Raw genomic sequence first — 19,948 nt, 5'->3', positions numbered from 1 at the left:
AATTCTACCTTCTCTTACCATTTTTTTTTTAGTATGTTAAGTAACGCCTAACATGCATTACATGTAGAGCACTTGTAAGTAATCATTCTCTAGGTCAGGTTTGAGTGCGAACTTATTTTTTGTACCAAGGTCCATTATCACCACACTAAGATGCAACCGAAAGCATGATATCATGATTCTGAAAACTATTTTGTACAGGAAAAAAAAACAGTTTTTTATGATGTCATTAATTACCCCTCTTTATTTTTTAAAAGAACTGTTAGGACCCAATGTGCTCATTAGTTGAATATCTATACTTCTGAATTCATTGAAATAACTTTGTTAAACAAGCAAAGGGAGAAACTCATTGCTAACTGGCAAGGGAAATAACTTGATGATTATTGTGTTTTATAGCTAGGACTAGATATAGAAGAATTAGAGGAGATAGAAGAGGATGCTGGTCTGGGTAATGGAGGACTTGGTCGTCTGGCTGCATGTTTCCTTGATTCCATGGCAACACTTGGGCTGGCTGCGTATGGTTATGGTATACGATATGATTATGGTATATTTGCACAGAAAATAGAAAATGGTTGGCAGGTAAGTCTATTTTTTCAGTCAGTTTAAAAGTTCATTTTGTTTGAATATGAGGGGAAAGTTGTTTCTGAAGTAAGAAATAACATCACTATGACAAAATTTTAATAGTAAACTGTAGTCATCTAACAAATATTAATGATAGAGAAAGAATTCCAATAAAACAAAAGCATGAATTTAATTTGTCTTAATTGGAATATATAAGGCAGTTAAAATTACATGAAGGTCAAATAGTTAAGCTTTTGTGGATATTTTCTTGTCATTGACATAACTCTTTTTATTTTTTGAAATAGGCTTTTGATATTTGGCAATTTTGCATCCTTCACCTGAAATCAATGTAAAGCATGCCATTGTAGACAACATTTAGGGTTGACTTTTGACCTCAAGTTCAAGTAACTTTAAAAAATATTGTTTTAACTTTTTAGCATCCAACTCCAAAGCATATATATTCTTAATTGCGATGATCAGAACTTTCCAGTGCATCATAAGTTTTGTCGCTTTGAGTCATGCACTGCCCTTACATATATATATCATGAATTATTTAGATATCTCTATAACTTGTCAGATTTCCACCCTTAAATAGAATAGAAAAACATAGGACATGGGGTATCCATCCATGACACAAAATCAGTACATGCACAGCAAAAAACACATAAAAAGCAAAAAAAAAAGGGAATTGCGTTTAGTATTTCTGACGAACAAGCAGTATTTCTTTTATTATCATTCTGATCTTGTCACATTTTTCACATATAATAATTTCCTAATTTGATATAAATTGTGAATCAGTCAAGCATTTTCTAAAGCTACCTCTTATGTTAACTTTATTTCTTCAAAGATTTGGGAATAATGAATTATTCATTATACATTTTAAAACCCAAAATATTATTTTCAGTATAGATTCAATTCTATACATATTAATTTTCTAACTTCAATGAGATAAACTCTCGAGTAGAATTTCACATTTTAAAAAAAGCAAAAAAGCAAAATTTTCTGAAGGCCAGAAAAACTTCCTGGCAGCTGATTGTTTATATGATATTTAAAGGTATTTACTTAGAATTAAAGCTGACATTTAAAATTATAGTCAGGTAAAATAAGAAAAGCAAACAATAGATTAAATATTTATTTTTGAATTATACTCGTGATATGATGTCAAATTTCAAATAAATATTAATCACTCAGGAAATTTATTGTTTCATTTTGCCTTTGTAGCAAAAAATGATTAGAACTTGTCCATGATAGCATTTTATTTCAGAATATACTTTTTCTAATTTAGAAGGGATGTAAAAGTGTTGACTGAAGCACATTGCATACAAAGCACAGTGTGTCACATATCATCATAATCTCTATGTGACCTCAAGGTCTAAAGACTTGATTTTTGTGACTGGAAAGTAACTTTTTTTTCTCCTATGACATAAGCTTATGATATTTGGCATATGGATGTAGCACCTCAGGACGATTTGTTGTGTATCATGGAATAGGACCTTGACCTTTGACCTTGAAGGTCAACTAATTATTTTTTAGCTCACCTGGGCCCGATGGGCCCCATGTGAGCTAATGCCATCACTTGGCGTCCGTCCGTCGTCCGTCGTCTGTCGTCGTCGTTGTCGTCGTCGTCTGTCGTGGTAAACTATTTCAAAAATCTTCTCCTCTGAAACTAGTGGGCCAAATACTTTCAAACTTTAACTAAATGTTCCTTAGGGTATCTTGTTTATAAATTGTATCCGAAGTTTTGATCCATCGACTAACATGGCCGCCGTGGCTAAAAATAGAACATAGGGGTCAAATGCAGTTTTTTGCTTATATCTCAAAAACTAAAGCTTTTAGAGCAAATCTGACAGGGGTAAAATTGTTCAATTGGTCAAGATCTATCAGCCCTGAAATTTTCAGATGAATCGAACAACTCTTTGTTGGGTTGCTGCCACTAAATTGGTAGTTTTAAGGAAATTTTGCAGTTTATTGTTATTATCTTGAATATTATTATAGATAGATATAAACTGTAAACAGCAATAATGTTCAGCAAAGTAAGATCTACAAAAAAGTTTTTATGACCAAAATTGTCAATCGACCCCTTAAGGAGTTATTGCCCTTTAAAGACAATTTTACACAATTTGTTCATCAAGTTTGCTAACATTTAAAAATCTTCTCCTCTGAAACTACTGGGCCAAATACCTTCAAACTTCATCTAAATGTTCCTTAGGATATCTAGTTTATAAATTGTATTTGAAGTTTTAATCCATCGACAAACATGGCTGCCATGGCTAAAAATAGAACATAGGGGTAAAATGCAGTTTTTGTCGAGCCTGCGACTTTTGTCGCAGAAAGCTCGACATAGGGATAGTGATCCGGCAGCAGCGGCGGCGGCGGCGTTAGCTAACTTCTTAAAAGCTTTATATTTTAGAAGGTGGAAGGTCTGGATGCTTCATACTTTGTATATGGATGCCTCATGTTACGAAGTTTCCGTCAGTCACATGTCCAATGTCCTTGACCTCATTTTCATGGTTCAGTGACTACTTGAAAAAAAAGTTAAGATTTTTTGTAATGTTAGATTCTCTCTTATTATAAGTAATAGGATAACTATATTTGGTATGTGCGTACCTTGCAAGGTCCTCATGCCCGTCAGACAGTTTTCACTTGACCTCGACCTCATTTCATGGATCAGTGAACAAGGTTAAGTTTTGGTGGTCAAGTCCATATCTCAGATACTATAAGCAATAGGTCTAGTATATTCGGTGTATGGAAGGACTGTAAGGTGTACATGTCCAACTGGCAGGTGTCATCTGACCTTGACCTCATTTTCATGGTTCAGTGGTTATAGTTAAGTTTTTGTGTTTTGGTCTGTTTTTCTTAAACTATAAGCAATTGGTCAACTATATTTGTTGTATGGAAGAATTGTTAGCTGTACATGCCTGCCTAGCATGGTTCATCTGACCTTGACCTCATTTTCATGGTTCATTGGTCAATGTTAAGGTTACTTGGTTAATATTAAGTTTATGTGACAGTTGTAATAAAGCTTTATATTTAGGACTATCAACATAATATAAATGATTAGTAAAGAAGGCGAGACATTTCAGCGTGTGCACTCTTGTTGGCTTATATGTCCAAAACTAAAGCTTTTAGAGCAAATCTGACATGGGTTAAATTGTTCAATTGGTCAAGATCTATCAGCCCTGATATTTTCAGACAAATCGAACAACCCATTGTTGGGTTGCTGCCACTAAATTGTTAGTTTTGAGGAAATTTTGCAGTTTTTATACGACCGCAAAAATTTTTTGCGGTCGTATATTGGTATGACGTTGGCGTCGTCGTCGTCGTCCGGCATCGTCGTCCGAAGGCACATTGGTTTTCGCACTCTAACTTTAGTTTAAGTGAATGGATCTCTTTGAAATTTTACCATAAGGTTCAATACCACAAAAGGAAGGTGGGGATTGATTTTGGGGGTTATGGTACCAACAGTTAAGGAATTAGGGGCCAAAAAAGGGGCAAAAATAAGCATTTTCTAGTTTCCAGACAATAACTGTGGAACGGTGTATGGATCTCTCTGAAATTATACTACAAGTTTCCATACCACAAAGGGATGGTTAGGATTTGCTTTGGGGGGGTTATGGCTCAAACCGTTTATGAATTAGGGGCATAAAAGGGGGAAAAACAAGGTTGTCCTGGTTAATGGACAAATACTTTAGTACAAAACATAATTTCAAGCAGTGTAAGGGAGATAAATCAAATACATCATTGAAATTATCTCCCTTACACTGCTTTTAAATTATGTATAAAGTAATGGTTAATGAACAATTAAGATAATTTAAAACAGTGTAAGGGAGGTAATCCAAATACAACGTTTTGGTTACTTCCCTTACACTGCTTTTAAATTATGTTTAAAGAAATGCATATTTATAAAGGAAGACCAGTAAAAATATCTGCAAATGTTGCATCTTTTTTTTTTACAAAAATATCCATATGAAAGATTTGACACTATATTTTAAATTCTATTATAAAATTGATTAAGTTAGCACTATGGTAAATTTAAATGGGTAATTATGATTGCAAACTCCATTGGAAATTTGAATTGAGATTATGACCATATCTTGAGGGAAAGAATTTTTGGGGGGAAAAAAAGGGGGGGGGGTAAAAAGAAATTGTGGGGGGTCAATTTTTTCTCATTTCAGATTTCAGAAATTAAAAAGAATTATTCTTCAAATATTATTTTTTTTTCAAATTTCAAATATTGAAAAATTTCAAGAAGTAATCTTTAATTGCACAGTATGGCGCATTAGATTTGTAAAATCTTTGACCACATTTATTTATTTGTTATGCCGAATCTAACCGTGTATTTAGATTTTTTAATTTTGGGTCCAGTTTTCAAATTGGTCTACATTAAGGTCCAAAGGGTCCAAAATTAAACTTTGTTTGATTTTAACAAAAATTGAATATATGGGGTTCTTTGATATGCTGAATCTAAACATGTATTTAGATTTTTGATTTTTGGCCCAGTTTTCAAGTTGGTCCAAATTGGGGTCCAAAATTAAACTTTGTTTGATTTCAACAAAAATTGAATATATGGGGTTCTTTGATATGCTGAATCTAACCATGTATTTAGATTTTTTATTTGTGGACCCCGCTATCAAATTGGTTCATATTGAGGTCAAAAGGGTCCAAAATTAAACTTTGTTTGATTTCATCAAAAATTGAATTATTGGGGTTCTTTGATATGCCAAATCTAACCGTGTATTTAGATTTTTAATTTTGGGTCCTGTTTTTTAAATTTGTCTACATTAAGGTCCAAAGGGTCCAAAATTAAACTTAGTTTGATTTTAACAAAAATTGAATTCTTGGGGTTCTTTGATATACTGAATCTAAACATGTGTTTAGATTTTTGATTATGGGCCCAGTTTTCAAGTTGGTCCAAGTTGGGGTCCAAAATTAAACTTTGTTTGATTTCAACAAAAATTGAATATATGGGGTTCTTTGATATGCTGAATCTAAACATGTATTTAGATTTTAGATTTTTGGCCCAGTTTTCAAGTTGGTCCAAATTGGGGTCCAAAATTAAACTTTGTTTGATTTCAACAAAAATTGAATATATGGGGTTCTTTGATATGCTGAATCTAACCATGTATTTAGATTTTTTATTTGTGGGCCCGCTATCAAATTGGTTCATATTGAGGTCAAAAGGGTCCAAAATTAAACTTTGTTTGATTTCATCAAAAATTGAATTATTGGGGTTCTTTGATATGCCAAATCTAACCGTGTTTTTAGATTTTTAATTTTGGGTCCCATTTTTTAAATTGGTCTACATTCAGGTCCAAAGGGTCCAAAATTAAACTTAGTTTGATTTTAACAAAAATTGAATTCTTGGGGTTCTTTGATATGCTGAATCTAAACATGTGTTTAGATTTTTTATTATGGGCCCAGTTTTCAAGTTTGTCCAAGTTGGGGTCCAAAATTAAACTTTGTTTGATTTCAACAAAAATTGAATATATGGGGTTTTTTGATATGCTGAATCTAACCATGTATTTTGATTTTGGACATTGGACCATAATAGGTAAATTAAAAAAATTCAAGTTCTTAGACCACATTCTTTCTGTGTCAGAAACCTATGCTGTGTCAAATATTTAATCACAATCCAAATTCAGAGCTGTATCAAGCTTGAATGTTGTGTCCATACTTGCCCCAACTGTTCAGGGTTCGACCTCTGCGGTCGTATCAAGCTGCGCCCAGCGAAGCATTTTATTTGTTGTTATCTTGAATATTATTATAGATAGATATAAACTGTAAACAGCAATAATGTTCAGCAAAGTAAGATCTACAGAAAAGTTAAATGACCAAATTTGTCAATTGACCCCTTAAGGAGTTATTGCCCTTTAAAGACAATTTTACGAAATGTGTTCATCAAGTTTGCTAACATTTAAAAATCTTCTCTTCTGAAACTATTGTGCCTAATACTTCTTAACTTTGAATGAATGTTCCTTTAGGAATCTAGTTTATGAATTGTATCCGAAATTTTGATCCATCAACAAACATGGCCGCCATGGCTAAAAATAGAACATAGTGGTGTAATGCAGTTTTTGGCTTATATCTCAGAAACTAAAGCATTTAGAGCAAATCTCACAAGGAATTACAATGTTCAAAAGGTCAAGATCTATCAGCCATAAATTTTCAGACACACCGAACAACCTATTGTTGGGTTGCTGCCACTAAATTGGTTATTTTAAGGAAATTTTGCAGTTTTTGGTTATTATATTGAAGATAAAGATAAACTGTTAACAGCAAAAATGTTCAGCAAAGTAAGATCTTCAAAAAAGTTTAATATGACCAAAATTGTCAATTGACCCCTTAAGGAGTTATTGCCCTTTAAGGACAATTTTACACAAGTTGTTTTATGTTTTTTAACTTTAAAAATCTTCTCAAATGAATCTAGTATAAATTTTGTATTTCATTTCCTTGTACGTCAAGAAACATAGACACTATGGCTAAAATTGAACATATGGGTAAAAAGCAAAAATAATCATTGATGAAAGATTTAAGCAAAAAAAATAACAGGTGAGCGATTCCGGCTCTTGAGAGCCTCTTGTTTTATTTTATTTTTTTATTACTGTTCCAGATATATTCTTGCTTGCCACTTCAAAACTTTTTCAATACAACTGAGGATTTACCCACGATTTCTAGAAATAAGGGGGATACATTAGTTTTAGTTCACTTAAACAGTTCTACCTCTTTGCCTTTTTCAGTACATAAGTGTTGAATATATGTTTTACTGTTTGAAATAGGCAAAAAGGTAAGAAATTATTTTGACAGCTGACAGTTGATGAATTTTATTCCAATTTTTAATTGTCAAAATTAGCCTGTGTAACCATGTTCAAACCCATACATGCTGGTATTTTTTATATCAGGTAGAAGAACCAGATGAATGGTTGAGGTATGGAAATCCATGGGAGAAAGCTAGACCAGAATATGTACTTCCTATCAACTTCTATGGTAGAGTCGAGGAGACTGGTGGAAAGAAAAGATGGGTTGATACTCAGGTAATATTGTAAAAAAAAATTATTATATATATTTTTTTTTCTATAAGAAAAAAAACCGGACCATTGTAATTACAATTTGCTAGATGACAAAAATTCTCTGCCATGCCTTCCTGCAACATTGTAAGATGTATATATTTCATATGAGAATTTGGACCTGTATTAAAAGCCCTATTTCTACTTCAACTTCACATGTTGGTACCAGAATTTTTAGTTTGGTTGGGTTCTTAAAAGCATGTCACAAAAAGGCAAAGGGTTGTGTGACCTAAAAAATCTCACAAAAATCATTTCTAGCAGACAGTGGAGACTAGAAGAAAGCTAGGTTTAAATCTGGGTATGAAGCAGTGAGTGAATAAATATGAAATGTATTACAAGTGAAGGAGGAGATAAAACAGGAATTATACTTCCCAATAACTAAAATCGATATTTATTTTTTATATTCAAAATTGCACACTTAAGAGGAAGACTAATATGCCAATATTTGTGTACCAGGAAGCTGTGTACAGTGGAGTTATGTTATCCAGCTACTTAACTTATGATATAAATGAAGGAGAACTATATATATAATAAAATAAAATTTGTTGATTTTTAACCTCCTTGTTTCCTCCTTTTATATAGGATAGCTTTGTTAATGAATAAGAAAATAGAGGTGAAAAATAATTAAAGTAGTTATGACATTTACAGTGTTTCAACTTTTGCTGAGCTTGCAACATTTATGTCAAGAAAGTAAGACATAGCGATCGTGTTCATGTCGGCGGCTTCAACATGTAGATTCAGTCTGTGTTTAATATCTTTTTTTAGACATTTTAACTTTGTCAAACCTTCATGGAATACAGAACCTTTATTATGACCAAAAGATAGTGTCCAGAGCAAAATTTTAAAAATATCTTTTTCAGGTTTCCATCTTTTACTGATAAATGGACTAAGTTATTTTGCAATTAACATTGAGATATAGTTTAAAGTTAAATATTTTCAGTCATCAAAAACTTTGTCAAACCTTCATGAAATTTTACGTGAATTGGACACAAGCTTTTTTATGATCATAAGACAGTAAGTATCCAAAGCAAAATTATGAAAACATTTTTTTCATTTTCCCATACTTAACTGACAACAAACAGGACTTTTGCGGTTAAAATTTTGATACAGTCTGGTGTTAAAGTGTGTTAGACATGCTTAGAATTGCCAAAACAATGATACATAATTATATGTACAAAAATTGAGGGAAAAAACATAAAGTCTTACATATGTCATATTAATTTTAAAATTGATTACAGGTTGTATTTGCTATGCCATATGACAGTCCTATACCTGGGTATGGTAACAACACTGTCAACACCATGAGATTATGGTCAGCCAAAGCATCCAGCAACTTTGATCTCAAATTCTGTATGTATTCATTTACCTTTTACCAAAATTGGTTTTAGTCATCGTCAACAAAGGCCTGTTCAGCATCATCTTAGCAGAAATAGTATGGGCAAGGGTGGGGGATGGTGCTGCAGTGGGGCTTGTCATGAAGCAGTTTTTACGATTCTGTATGCCTGAAAGTTTTATGCTGTTAAAATATTATGTTTGATCAGCAGTTATGCTTCATCATCAACTAGGTAAACAATCATAAAGTAAAGTAAATTTTATCTAAGTGACAGGGCGAGGCTCTACTTGGCAAGAACCACTTTCTTGTCGGTATGTTTGATAAGTTCAAAACTCATAATAAAGTTACTTCTTAAAAAAAGTTTTATAAATCTTTCGAAAGATAATACATTGAATACAATCAGCATACAGTAATCTAGAGATGAAATACATTATAACTTCCAATTGATTTTTAATCACATCTTTTGGTCTCTGTAGAATAAGTTCTACCTGCTGTGAAACCCTAAATTGCTAGCACACATCTATAATTATAATTATTATGGATTTTATTAACCCCTTGTGTATCTGAGAAATACAATTTTTACTCTAATATTAAAAACCATCATCAGATTTAAACCTGTTAAAATCATTGTTAAATGATTATTGATTAAACAAAGACGGAGCAGTCATAATGACCCAAGACCAGAAAGCTGATCTGTAAACCAGTTTGTTACAAGAACAGAGAACCAGGTGATATTTAGAAGGCAATCAAATTAGAATATGAGCTGACCAATGTTTTAATTGTATTTCTTTTTAATTTCTACTTATATTAAAGTTCTCCTGCTATGTCTGATAGCTTTATTCTTGTACCATCCTGTTTCTTATTTCAGTCAACAATGGAGAGTATATCCAGGCTGTATGTGATAGAAATGAAGCAGAAAACATATCTAGAGTATTGTACCCTAATGATAATGTAAGTTTGCTTTCCTTTGTGTTATTTTTATGATTAGGTCTGCCATTTAAAATGTTTTTTTCTCCGTTTTACTATCACCAATTCAGTCATGTAATATATTATTTCGTCCAAAAGAAGTTTTTATGCCCGCTTCAGGTTAAAGTTTTTGGTCAAGGTAGTTTTTGATGAAGTTGAAGTCCAATCAACTTGAAACTTAGTACACATGTTCCCTATGAAATGATCTTTCTAATTTTAATGCCAAATTAGAGTTTTGACCCCAATTTCAAGGTCCACTGAACATAGAAAATGATAGTGTGAGTGGGGCATCCGTGTTCTATGGACACATTCTTGTTAGATACCTAATTGTTGTTTTTGTTTTAACCCTGCTTTGAGTTTTCTGTAATTGGAATTGTAAAAAAAAATTGTGGTCCTTTGCTCCATCAAATTTGTTTCATATTCCAAATTTACAAAAATTTTAAATTACATATCTTTTTTTGGTGATAAATATGTATGTTGCAATACTTTTCTGTAAAATTTTGTCACTATAAAATACATTGCACATTTTGGCAAATTTGGTTTAAGTTTTGGGTTTATTTGTATTAATCATTGATGTTTTACCACTCCAGTCGTCTTAGTTGGTAGAACAAGCTATGATATTTGGATTACTTTGACCAATATTTCTTGCTTGAATGTCTTTGGTTAAAATGTAAAATACATCACCAGAAACCCTTTGTGTCATATCAATGATACTTCTTAACCATGTTGGTCAGAAAATTTCATATCTCAGATACAAAACCATTATAAGAATAAGGAGATGTGGCATGACTGCAAATGAGACAACTATCAACCTGAGTTCAAATGAAGTGGCTATAAAGCAACCCTATGGCCTTCAACAATTGAGTAAAACCTAGACAGTATAGTCGGCTATAAAAAGCCCCGACATGAAAAATGCGTTGTTTATCAATTTTTGATAGCTTCTATTTTCATATATATTACAAAACAGTTCCAAGTTTACATCATATGATATACATTTCCTGCTTCAACAAACTTTATTATGGTTTACATTAAGGTTCACATGATGCACATCCTTTTGATATTTCAGATATATACCACCACACTCTTATTATTGTAAAATACAGTTCTTGAAGCCCTATAGTTCATGCTCGGTCAGTTAGTCCTAAATTTTGCATTTAAAAAGTAAATGGTGGCTTCTTGTTAAGATTGGTCATCCTTGTTTTAAAGACTCATAATCTAATTTCAGTAATCTTTAAGTACTGTAAATTCAGAAATTATTGCATGCATTTATTATTGCGATTTCAGATATCAGTTATCAGATTGTGAGTTCTTATTATTGCGATAATCATTAAGTTGCATTATTCGCATGAATAAAAACTTCACATTATTTTCCAAATTTACAGTATTTATTTTTGCCTGTCTAAATTTTAAGTGTATGCATTTAGCATTTGAATCGAAAATTGAAAACTTTGAAATTTTAAAATATTCTTTATTTTTCAGTTCTTTGAAGGAAAGGAGTTGAGATTGAAGCAGGAATATTTCCTTGTTGCTGCTACTCTACAGGACATCATACGTAGATTTAAGTCTTCCAGATTTGGTAGCAGAGATCCTATCAGAACTTCATTTGACTCCTTCCCTGATAAGGTACATTATGTTGTCAGAGTGAATAATACATTTACAGTCATTTCATTAAGCAGTTATGTTTTTATATGACCGCAAAAAAATTTGCGGTCGTATATTGGTATCACGTTGTGGTCGTCAGGGGGGGGGGGGGGGGGTCAATTTGCAACAGCATAGTGTATTGCACAAAAGCAAAAAAAAAGGGGGGTACATTTTTTTTTGGTGGGGGGTCAATTCGCAACAGCATAGTGTATTGCACAAAAGCAAAAAGCAAAAAATTGAATATAAATTCAAATCATATAACCAATATTAAGTTCTTTGACTACAGTTGTTCTGTGTCAGAAACCTATTATGTGTCAAATATTTAATTACAATCCAAATTCAGACCTGTATCAAGCGCGAATATTGTGTCCATTTTTGCCCCAACTGTTCAGGGTTGGACCTCTGCGGTCGTATCCAGCTGCGCTCGGCGAAGCAATTTATTAAATATTGGGCTAAGAATATGTGATTTCTAAACAAGCACAAAGAAATGTTTATGAATTACCTTGAACTAGTTAGACCTTTGAATGAGGTTCAAAATGCATATGTATTACTACAGCAATTAGAGGGTGACTTGATAAGACATGTTTTGGCTTATAAACAGAAGTGATGTTATATTTTGACTGTAATTGAAGTACTTTTTTAATATATGCTAGAAATCTTTAACTTAAACTGGTTTTTGGAATTTCATTTATTCATCTCACATTGTTATTGGTTTTAGAAAATATGAAATAGTTAATGTTTTTCATTAAATTCTAATTGTATAATATTTATTTCATTCCAGGTTGCTATTCAATTGAATGATACCCACCCATCTTTAGCCATACCAGAATTACTAAGGATATTAGTTGATATTGAAGGTTTACCTTGGGACAAAGCGTGGGAAGTCACTGTCAAAGCCTGTGCTTATACTAACCATACAGTCTTACCTGAGGCTCTAGAAAGATGGCCAGTCCACTTGTTAGAGAAACTTTTACCCAGACATTTAGAGATCATTTATTATATTAACCATCTGTTCTTACAGGTAACTAACTAGCTTATGTTTATTATTCTTGCAAAATAGGGATAAATAGATATTCTTGTATCTGTCTTCATCTCCCATATGTAAATGGTCCTGAACTAGTCAGTGAATTGATAGGAGAGCATATACTTTGCCCTTTAAACTTAATACAATTATACAACTTAGTTTTGAAGAGATTTTTGGGTGTTTCATACTAGAGAATTGCTCACAGTACTTCTCGTTTCCATGACGATGAAGGGGGATAACAAAATTAAGGACTGAAGATCTCAGACTTATTTCTTGTGATATGTTTTACTGTATAATTTTTTTTTAAATCCTTGAATTCCTCTATGTTAAGATTTAGCTGTTAATTACTGGTTTAACATGGGGACTAGTGCTTCGGGAATATATCTTAAGTCTTGCTCATGTCATAATCCCCATGTAGGTTTCACTACATGGATACGGGCTTACAATCTAGATAATACATTGGAATATCAGCAAAGGCACTTGCTCATGTTATAAAGTTCAAAAATAGCCAAAAGTAGCAAGCACATCAAGAGTTGGTGAAGTTTTCTTCTGAAAAGAGAGTTGTACAGTAACTTGTGTATTAAGTGAAAAATCATTTGAAAATTTACATATGATGTCTTTTTCAAAACATTATTAAGTCCTAGGAGGCTGCCGTTAAAAGATAAGGAGATTTAGTATGATTGCTTAAGAGACAACTATTCACTTAGAACGAAGAATGAGGATGTATGCTTATTTGGTGATGTTACACTTAGATACATTATTTGACTTGTGAGTTTTAATTCTTTTGATATCTTCTGTCCTCTTTTTTTAATTTATGCAAGATGATTAAATTCTTTAATTATTGGTTTAATTGAAAGCTCTTATCTCCCATGTGACAAATGTCAGTTCCTGTTCATTGTAACAAAAACAACTAAACAAAAGTGCTAGGATAAAAGCTCGTGCTCACTACACTACATATGTTTTCATGCCAAAAAGTATTGACTGAAGAATTTTTTTCAAATGCTTACAGGAAGTTGCCAAGAAATTTCCTGGTGACTATGACAGAATGAAGAGAATGTCCCTTGTTGAAGAAGATGGAGAGAAAAGGGTCAATATGGCTTACATGGCCATTGTTGGTTCACATGCAGTGAATGGTGTAGCAGCCATACATTCTCAAATCATTAAAAATGACACGTAAGTAAGATATACACTCTTTTTAACCATAGGTTGCTAACATGGACAATTGAAATGAAACGTTAATTTCATAGTTGTTTGATAACAACTCACTTATTTATAGGTTGACACATAAGATAAATTGCAGATAAATTGATTTGATGGTTAAATAAAATATAAATGTGAGAATTCATGAATACATTGTTACAAACAGAGAAGTTGGGTATATGTAAATGAGATAGCCAGCTAACCAGAGAAATAACCAAAAGATATAGAGAAGTCAACATATAGTCTGCAATAAATACTCCAAACCTGTTCATAATTTAATTTAGTGTGTAAAAGATGGCTGCCACTGTAGCTTATGATTTAAAGGTATATTTTTCCACGGTGAGCAATTCAGGCCCTTAAGAGCATTTAGATTGAATCCCTGTGTTCTGAAAGTAAAATTTAGTGGTTTAATAGTAATTTTACTTGAAATAAAATAGAAACAATTATTCAGCAACAAATTTATTTGAACATTATATACTGGTTTTTGACATTTTAGGTTTAGGGATTTTGCTGAAATGTTCCCAGATCGATTCCAGAATAAGACCAATGGGATCACTCCTAGAAGATGGTTGTTACTGTGTAACCCAGGATTATCTGATGTAATTGCAGAGGTAAGACATAAAATATTTGGCTAGATTGCATGAAGTGCAAATCCTGTTTATAATATGTCAATGACGCACGGTTTGGCTTGCAGGGAAAAGTGGATACCTGTCTTGAAATCACCTCCACCAACATTTTTCAGTTCAGATCCTTGCAACTTCCCAGAAAGATTGGAAACATATTGGAAGTTGTGCCCCTGCTATTATGGAATTGTTTGTATTTTTACCAGATTTGGGATCTTAGGTTTTTTTTAGCAAACTTTTCAAAAGACATTTCTAATTTTGTGTACTCAACTAATCTTGCAGTTTTCAACTCAGAACTTTGAAACTGATCTTTACATGATATTTCACAAGGTTTGCAGGAAGACAAGTCACCGTACTTGAGCACACTTTCTGACTCCAATCCCACCAGTCTTTGCTCTTACTCATAAATGCCAAATGCTAAGTAGGGAAGCAGCAAATACCTATTTACAGGTTTTTGTTGACCTGGCTGGGATATCAAACCTATGACCTCCCACTTTCAAGGTAAGCTTGCTTATACGAGACCAACTAGGTGGTTGCAACAATGTAGGTTTTTTGACAACACATTCATTAGATAACTTGGAAAAAACATGTCGCCTAAATTTCATATTATATAGTCAAAAGAAGTTTGGACTTTTAAAGAGCTATTGGTGTAATACAAACAGACTTTTATATGATTGTGTTTTTGCATTTCAGAAAATTGGAGAAGAATGGGTGACAAACTTGTTTGCATTGAAAGGACTGAAGAAATTTGCAACAGATGAAACATTCCTTAGAGCTATTATTAAAGTGAAACAGGTGCGTCTTTGTACTTATGTTAATTTTATGTATAAAATCAGATGGACTTTTACACATTTAAATGAAAAATGCATGAACACTTTTCTCAGTGAATTTACACATTAAAGCTGTGAAAGAATAAGAAAAATTGGAAAACAGTTTGTGAAGAGGAATATATTTTTTTTTCATATAACCTGGTCATTCTTTCAGGAAAACAAAATGAAATTGGCTGAATACATAAAGCAGGAGTTCAACATTACAGTAAACACCTCATCCATATTTGATATCCAAGTTAAGAGAATCCATGAGTATAAACGTCAACTGCTGAATTGTTTCCATATGATCGTCCTGTACAACAGACTGAAGAAAAATCCCAGCATGAAATTCACTCCTAGAACAATCATGATTGGAGGGAAAGTGAGTACAATATTTTTATGTTAATCCAAATGCATTTACGTAAAGTCATACTTTTTTGTAGTGATTTGTAAGTATTTTCAATTTGAGTTCAAACCATAACAGGAAACTCACTTGAAATCTGCTGAAAATACGATATATGATATTGTAAAAAATACTGTTCTAATTTTCATGGATTTATATATAATTGCCTATAAGCTTTCCCTGAATGATATCTCCCCCCAAGGGTGACTGGGGAATAGAAGTATGGTCACCATTGGTCTTCCTCCGACCGGCAGTAAAACCCGTGCTAAAGTGGGGCGTCCGTTTGGCTGTGCGGAATGTACAAATTTGCAGCCACGTCTGGTCAGAATGGGGACGTTAAATCCGATGCCTCGTGTAAAGAGAGTGCCACGCTCTTTGTACGTTAAGAACCCTTGCAACAACTCTTTGAGGGGTCCGTAGGTGACCTGTTGCAAGGCTAAATTTCTGTCCCTATTCAATATATCCTCATTTCCCGTGGCAGTCTAAATTTCTCCGACCTTAATCCCTTAATCTATTACAGAACCTACCTATTGTATTTATTGTGAACTTGTTCTCGTCCTGAATATGCATGAAATATTTGCCACTGGACGTTAAGCAACCAACAATCAATCAATCAATCTGAATGATATCTTAATAGTTTTGCTAGGTCAAGCTATGCAAGCTTTTTCGATGGAAATTGTGATGTCCCAATTAACTCTTAAAAGCACAAAAATCATGATGATTTACATTTGTATGTAAAATGACAATGAAGAGGATAAATATAGTGTGGATAGAAAAGTGTGATATATTATTTTTGATTCCTTTATGATACAAAGCACACAGAAAATCCAGGTTAAGGTAATTCTATTAAAAAAATGGGTATTAACATATCACACTTGTAATTCATGTTTTTATACGCCCATCAATTTTTGACGGGACGTATTATGGTATACAAATGTCCGGTGTCTGTCCGTCTGTCTGTCCGGCGTAAACATGTCGCACCGTAAATTGAGAATGACTTATCCAAATTTCATGAAACTTAACATAGTTGTTTCTTATGATGTCACGCCATATCTCAAAAACGATTTATGATAATTGCTTAAAATTTTACACACTTCTTAGTTATATTAATCTAAAGATCTGTATGCTTTTTGGTTTTGATTCAAAATTTTATTTTTGAGATATTGATTTTTTTTTTTTTAAAAGGGGGGTTTTCACATGTCGCGCCATATCTCAAAAACGATTTATGATTATTACTTAAAATTTTACACACTTCTTAGTTATATTAATCTAAAGATCTGTATACATTTTGGTTTTGATTCAAAATTTTATTTTAGAGATATTGAGTTTTTTGTAAAAAAAAAAAGGGGGTTTTCGCATGTCACGCCGTATGTCAGAAACTATTTATGCTTATTGCATAAAAATTCACACACAAGACGACGGGCGTATCATGCGCTCATGGCGCAGCTGTTTATTATATCAATTGTGCTACTGTTTTTTCTTTTCTTTGAAAAGTAGTTAATTTGGAAGGATTTGTGAGATTTATATATATGTCCTGGGTTAATTTGTCATTTATATGAGGTGGAAAATCTATTTCTAGGCAGCACCAGGCTACCACATGGCTAAATTAATTATCAAATTGATCAACAATGTAGGACGTACTGTAAACAATGATCCAATCATTGGCGATCGCCTCAAAATTGTCTACCTTGAAAATTACCGTGTATCCCTAGCTGAAAAGATTATTCCTGCTGCTGACCTCAGTGAACAGATATCTACTGCTGGAACAGAGGCTTCTGGGACAGGAAACATGAAGTTTCAGTTGAATGGTGCCCTGACTATTGGTACTTTAGATGGTGCTAATGTGGAGATGAGGGAGGAGATGGGAGATGAGAATATCTTCATCTTTGGAATGAATGTTGATGAAGTTGAGGAAACCAAAAGACAAGGGTTAGTTTTTTATACAACCTTAAGTCTGCATTTGATAAAAACAATACATTTCACACAGAAATCTTTGTAAAAATTAAATGATAAATGGAAAAACTGCCTTTTGTACAAATAAGATATTGAGATGAAAATGAAACAAGATTTTACTCAAGAGTCATAGACTCACATTAATTTCTCATCATGTGAATAAACTCATCATAGACACCAGACATATTTTCATCCTAAAATAAAATGTTTGAATTAGAATTAGTTTTGTTATACTGAAAACAGCATGTCTTTTGTGCTCTAATTTAACTTCAGTAAAACTTAAATATGATTGTACTGAAATTTTTATCATTTGATTTATTTAAGGAACAATAGTGAATCTTATTTTGTTATTTATTTATAAATTTAGTTACAATGCCAGAGATTATTATGAGAAGAATGGTGAATTGAGACAGTTGCTGGATCAAATCAACAATGGTTATTTCTCTCCCGAGGATCCAAACATGTTCAAAGATATCTACAACAACATCATGTATACTGATAGGTTGGTTAATAATGGCATAATTATTTTGGTGCATACTAACAGCTGTATACTCATTTTGAAAGTTAAAAATCTGTTTCCCATTTCTTACGTTAATAATGACAAATTCATGAATAAAACATGTTTACAATAATACTAAGATAATAAAATTTGCATTTGTTTAAAACCTTTAATTCATACAAATAAAAGAAGATATTGGATATTTGCAACCTTACAGCCTAATGTAGCTTAAACAGATTTTTATTTGTCCGCATGGTCACTGTGGGAGTGTATACAAGGTGGGCAAAACTTCCAGCTTGCCTGCCCTACTCATCATATGAAATGCATATGCTGTTTTGGGGAATTTTTTTTTATCGTGAAATTTACAAGTACAAGCTATCATTATAATTAGATATTCGTTTGTACTCAGTTTTTGTCGAGCCTGGGACTTTTGTCGCAGAAAGCTCGACATAGGGATAGTGATCCGGTGGCGGCGGCGGCATTAGCTAACTTCTTAAAAGCTTTATATTTTAGAAGCTAGAAGACCTGGATGCTACATACTTTGTATATAGATGCCTTATGTTAAGAAGTTTCCAACTGTCATATGTCCATTGTCCTTGACCTCATTTTTATGGTTCAGTGACTATTTGAAAAAAAAGTCAACATTTTTTGTAATGTTAATTTCTTTCTTATTATGAGTAATAGGATAACTATATTTAGTATGTGCGTACCTTGCAAGGTCCTCATGCCCGTCAGACAATTTTCATTTGACCTCGACCTCATTTCATGGATCAGTGAACAAGGTTTAGTTTTCGTGGTCAAGTCAATATATCAGATACTATAAGCAGTAGGTCTACTATATTTGGTATATGGAATGATTGTAAGGTGTGCATGTCCAACTGGTAGGTGTCATCTGACCTTGACCTCATTTTCATGGTTCAGTGGTCAAAGTTAAGTTTTTGAGTTTTGGTCTTTTTTTCTAATACTATATGTAATAGGTCAACTATATTTGGTGTATGGAAATATTTTATGATGAACATGTCAGTCTCGCAGGTTTTATTTGACCTTGACCTCATTTTCACGGTTCATTTCTCAGTGTTAAGTTTTTTGTGTTTTGGTCTGTTTTTCTTCAACTATAAGCAATAAATCAACTATATTTGTTGTATGGAAGGATTGTAAGGTGTATATATCTGTCTGGCAGGTATCATCTGACCTTGACCTCATTTTCATGGTTCATTGGTCAATGTTAAGTTTTCTCATGGTTAAGTTTGTTTCTTAGATACTATAAGCAATAGATCAACTATATTTAATGCATAAATTGATTGTAAGGTGTACATGTCTGTCTGGCATGGTTCATCTGACCTTGACCTCATTTTCATTGTTCAATGTTAAGTTTTCTTGGGGTTAAGACTTTTTCTTAGAAACTATAAGCAATAGGTCAACTATGTTTGGTTTATTGAATGATTGTAAGGTGTATATGTATTTCTTGTTTGGTTTATCTGACCTTGACCTCATTTTCTTGGATCATGTTAAGTTTATGTGTTACTTGTAGTAAAGCTTTATATTTAGGACTATCAACATAAAATCAATGGTTAGTAAAGAAGGTGAGACATTTCAGCGTGTGCACTCTTGTTCAAATAAATGATATAAACTTAAGTAGACATGTTTTGGCTGCCTATCATTGACTGGTGAAAACAGAAAAATCCACAAGAGTATGATTAAAAATAAATGTGTTTGTTGTTTACAGGTTTATGTTATGTAAAGACTTTGAATCCTACATTAGTTGCCAGGATAGAGTTAGTGAAGTGTTCAGGGTATGTACATTGTTTACTTTTTACCTAAAAAAGGACATTTTCTGATACTAAGAATTCAGTTTAAACAGGTTTCGTTTTTAAA

The 19,948-nt window shown here is 32.7% G+C and overlaps 1 protein-coding gene across 2 annotated transcripts in view; it reads left to right on the top strand.

Annotated features, from left to right (window-relative positions):
- LOC127698859 (glycogen phosphorylase, muscle form-like) overlaps window positions 1-19,948 on the top strand; it is a 41,756-nt gene that overhangs the window by 15,403 nt on the left and 6,405 nt on the right. For both annotated transcript variants that reach the window (XR_007980972.1, XM_052202558.1), the window contains exons 3-15: window positions 394-576; window positions 7,458-7,589; window positions 8,861-8,972; window positions 9,824-9,906; window positions 11,401-11,544; window positions 12,344-12,583; window positions 13,596-13,759; window positions 14,283-14,397; window positions 15,103-15,204; window positions 15,394-15,600; window positions 17,201-17,550; window positions 17,942-18,076; window positions 19,800-19,866. Coding sequence is in view for 1 of the 2 variants with exons in the window: in XM_052202558.1 (XP_052058518.1) it covers window positions 394-576; window positions 7,458-7,589; window positions 8,861-8,972; window positions 9,824-9,906; window positions 11,401-11,544; window positions 12,344-12,583; window positions 13,596-13,759; window positions 14,283-14,397; window positions 15,103-15,204; window positions 15,394-15,600; window positions 17,201-17,550; window positions 17,942-18,076; window positions 19,800-19,866 (2,034 nt within the window). In the remaining variant the exon portion in view is untranslated. The remainder of the gene's footprint in view (window positions 1-393; window positions 577-7,457; window positions 7,590-8,860; window positions 8,973-9,823; window positions 9,907-11,400; window positions 11,545-12,343; window positions 12,584-13,595; window positions 13,760-14,282; window positions 14,398-15,102; window positions 15,205-15,393; window positions 15,601-17,200; window positions 17,551-17,941; window positions 18,077-19,799; window positions 19,867-19,948) is intronic.

Source organism: Mytilus californianus, unplaced genomic scaffold (assembly GCF_021869535.1).
Source record: "Mytilus californianus isolate M0D057914Y unplaced genomic scaffold, xbMytCali1.0.p SCAF_4, whole genome shotgun sequence".
Classification (NCBI taxonomy): Eukaryota; Metazoa; Mollusca; class Bivalvia; order Mytilida; family Mytilidae; genus Mytilus; species Mytilus californianus.
Note: the sequence above shows the minus strand (reverse complement) of the source record. Positions and strands in the feature narration are given on the sequence as shown.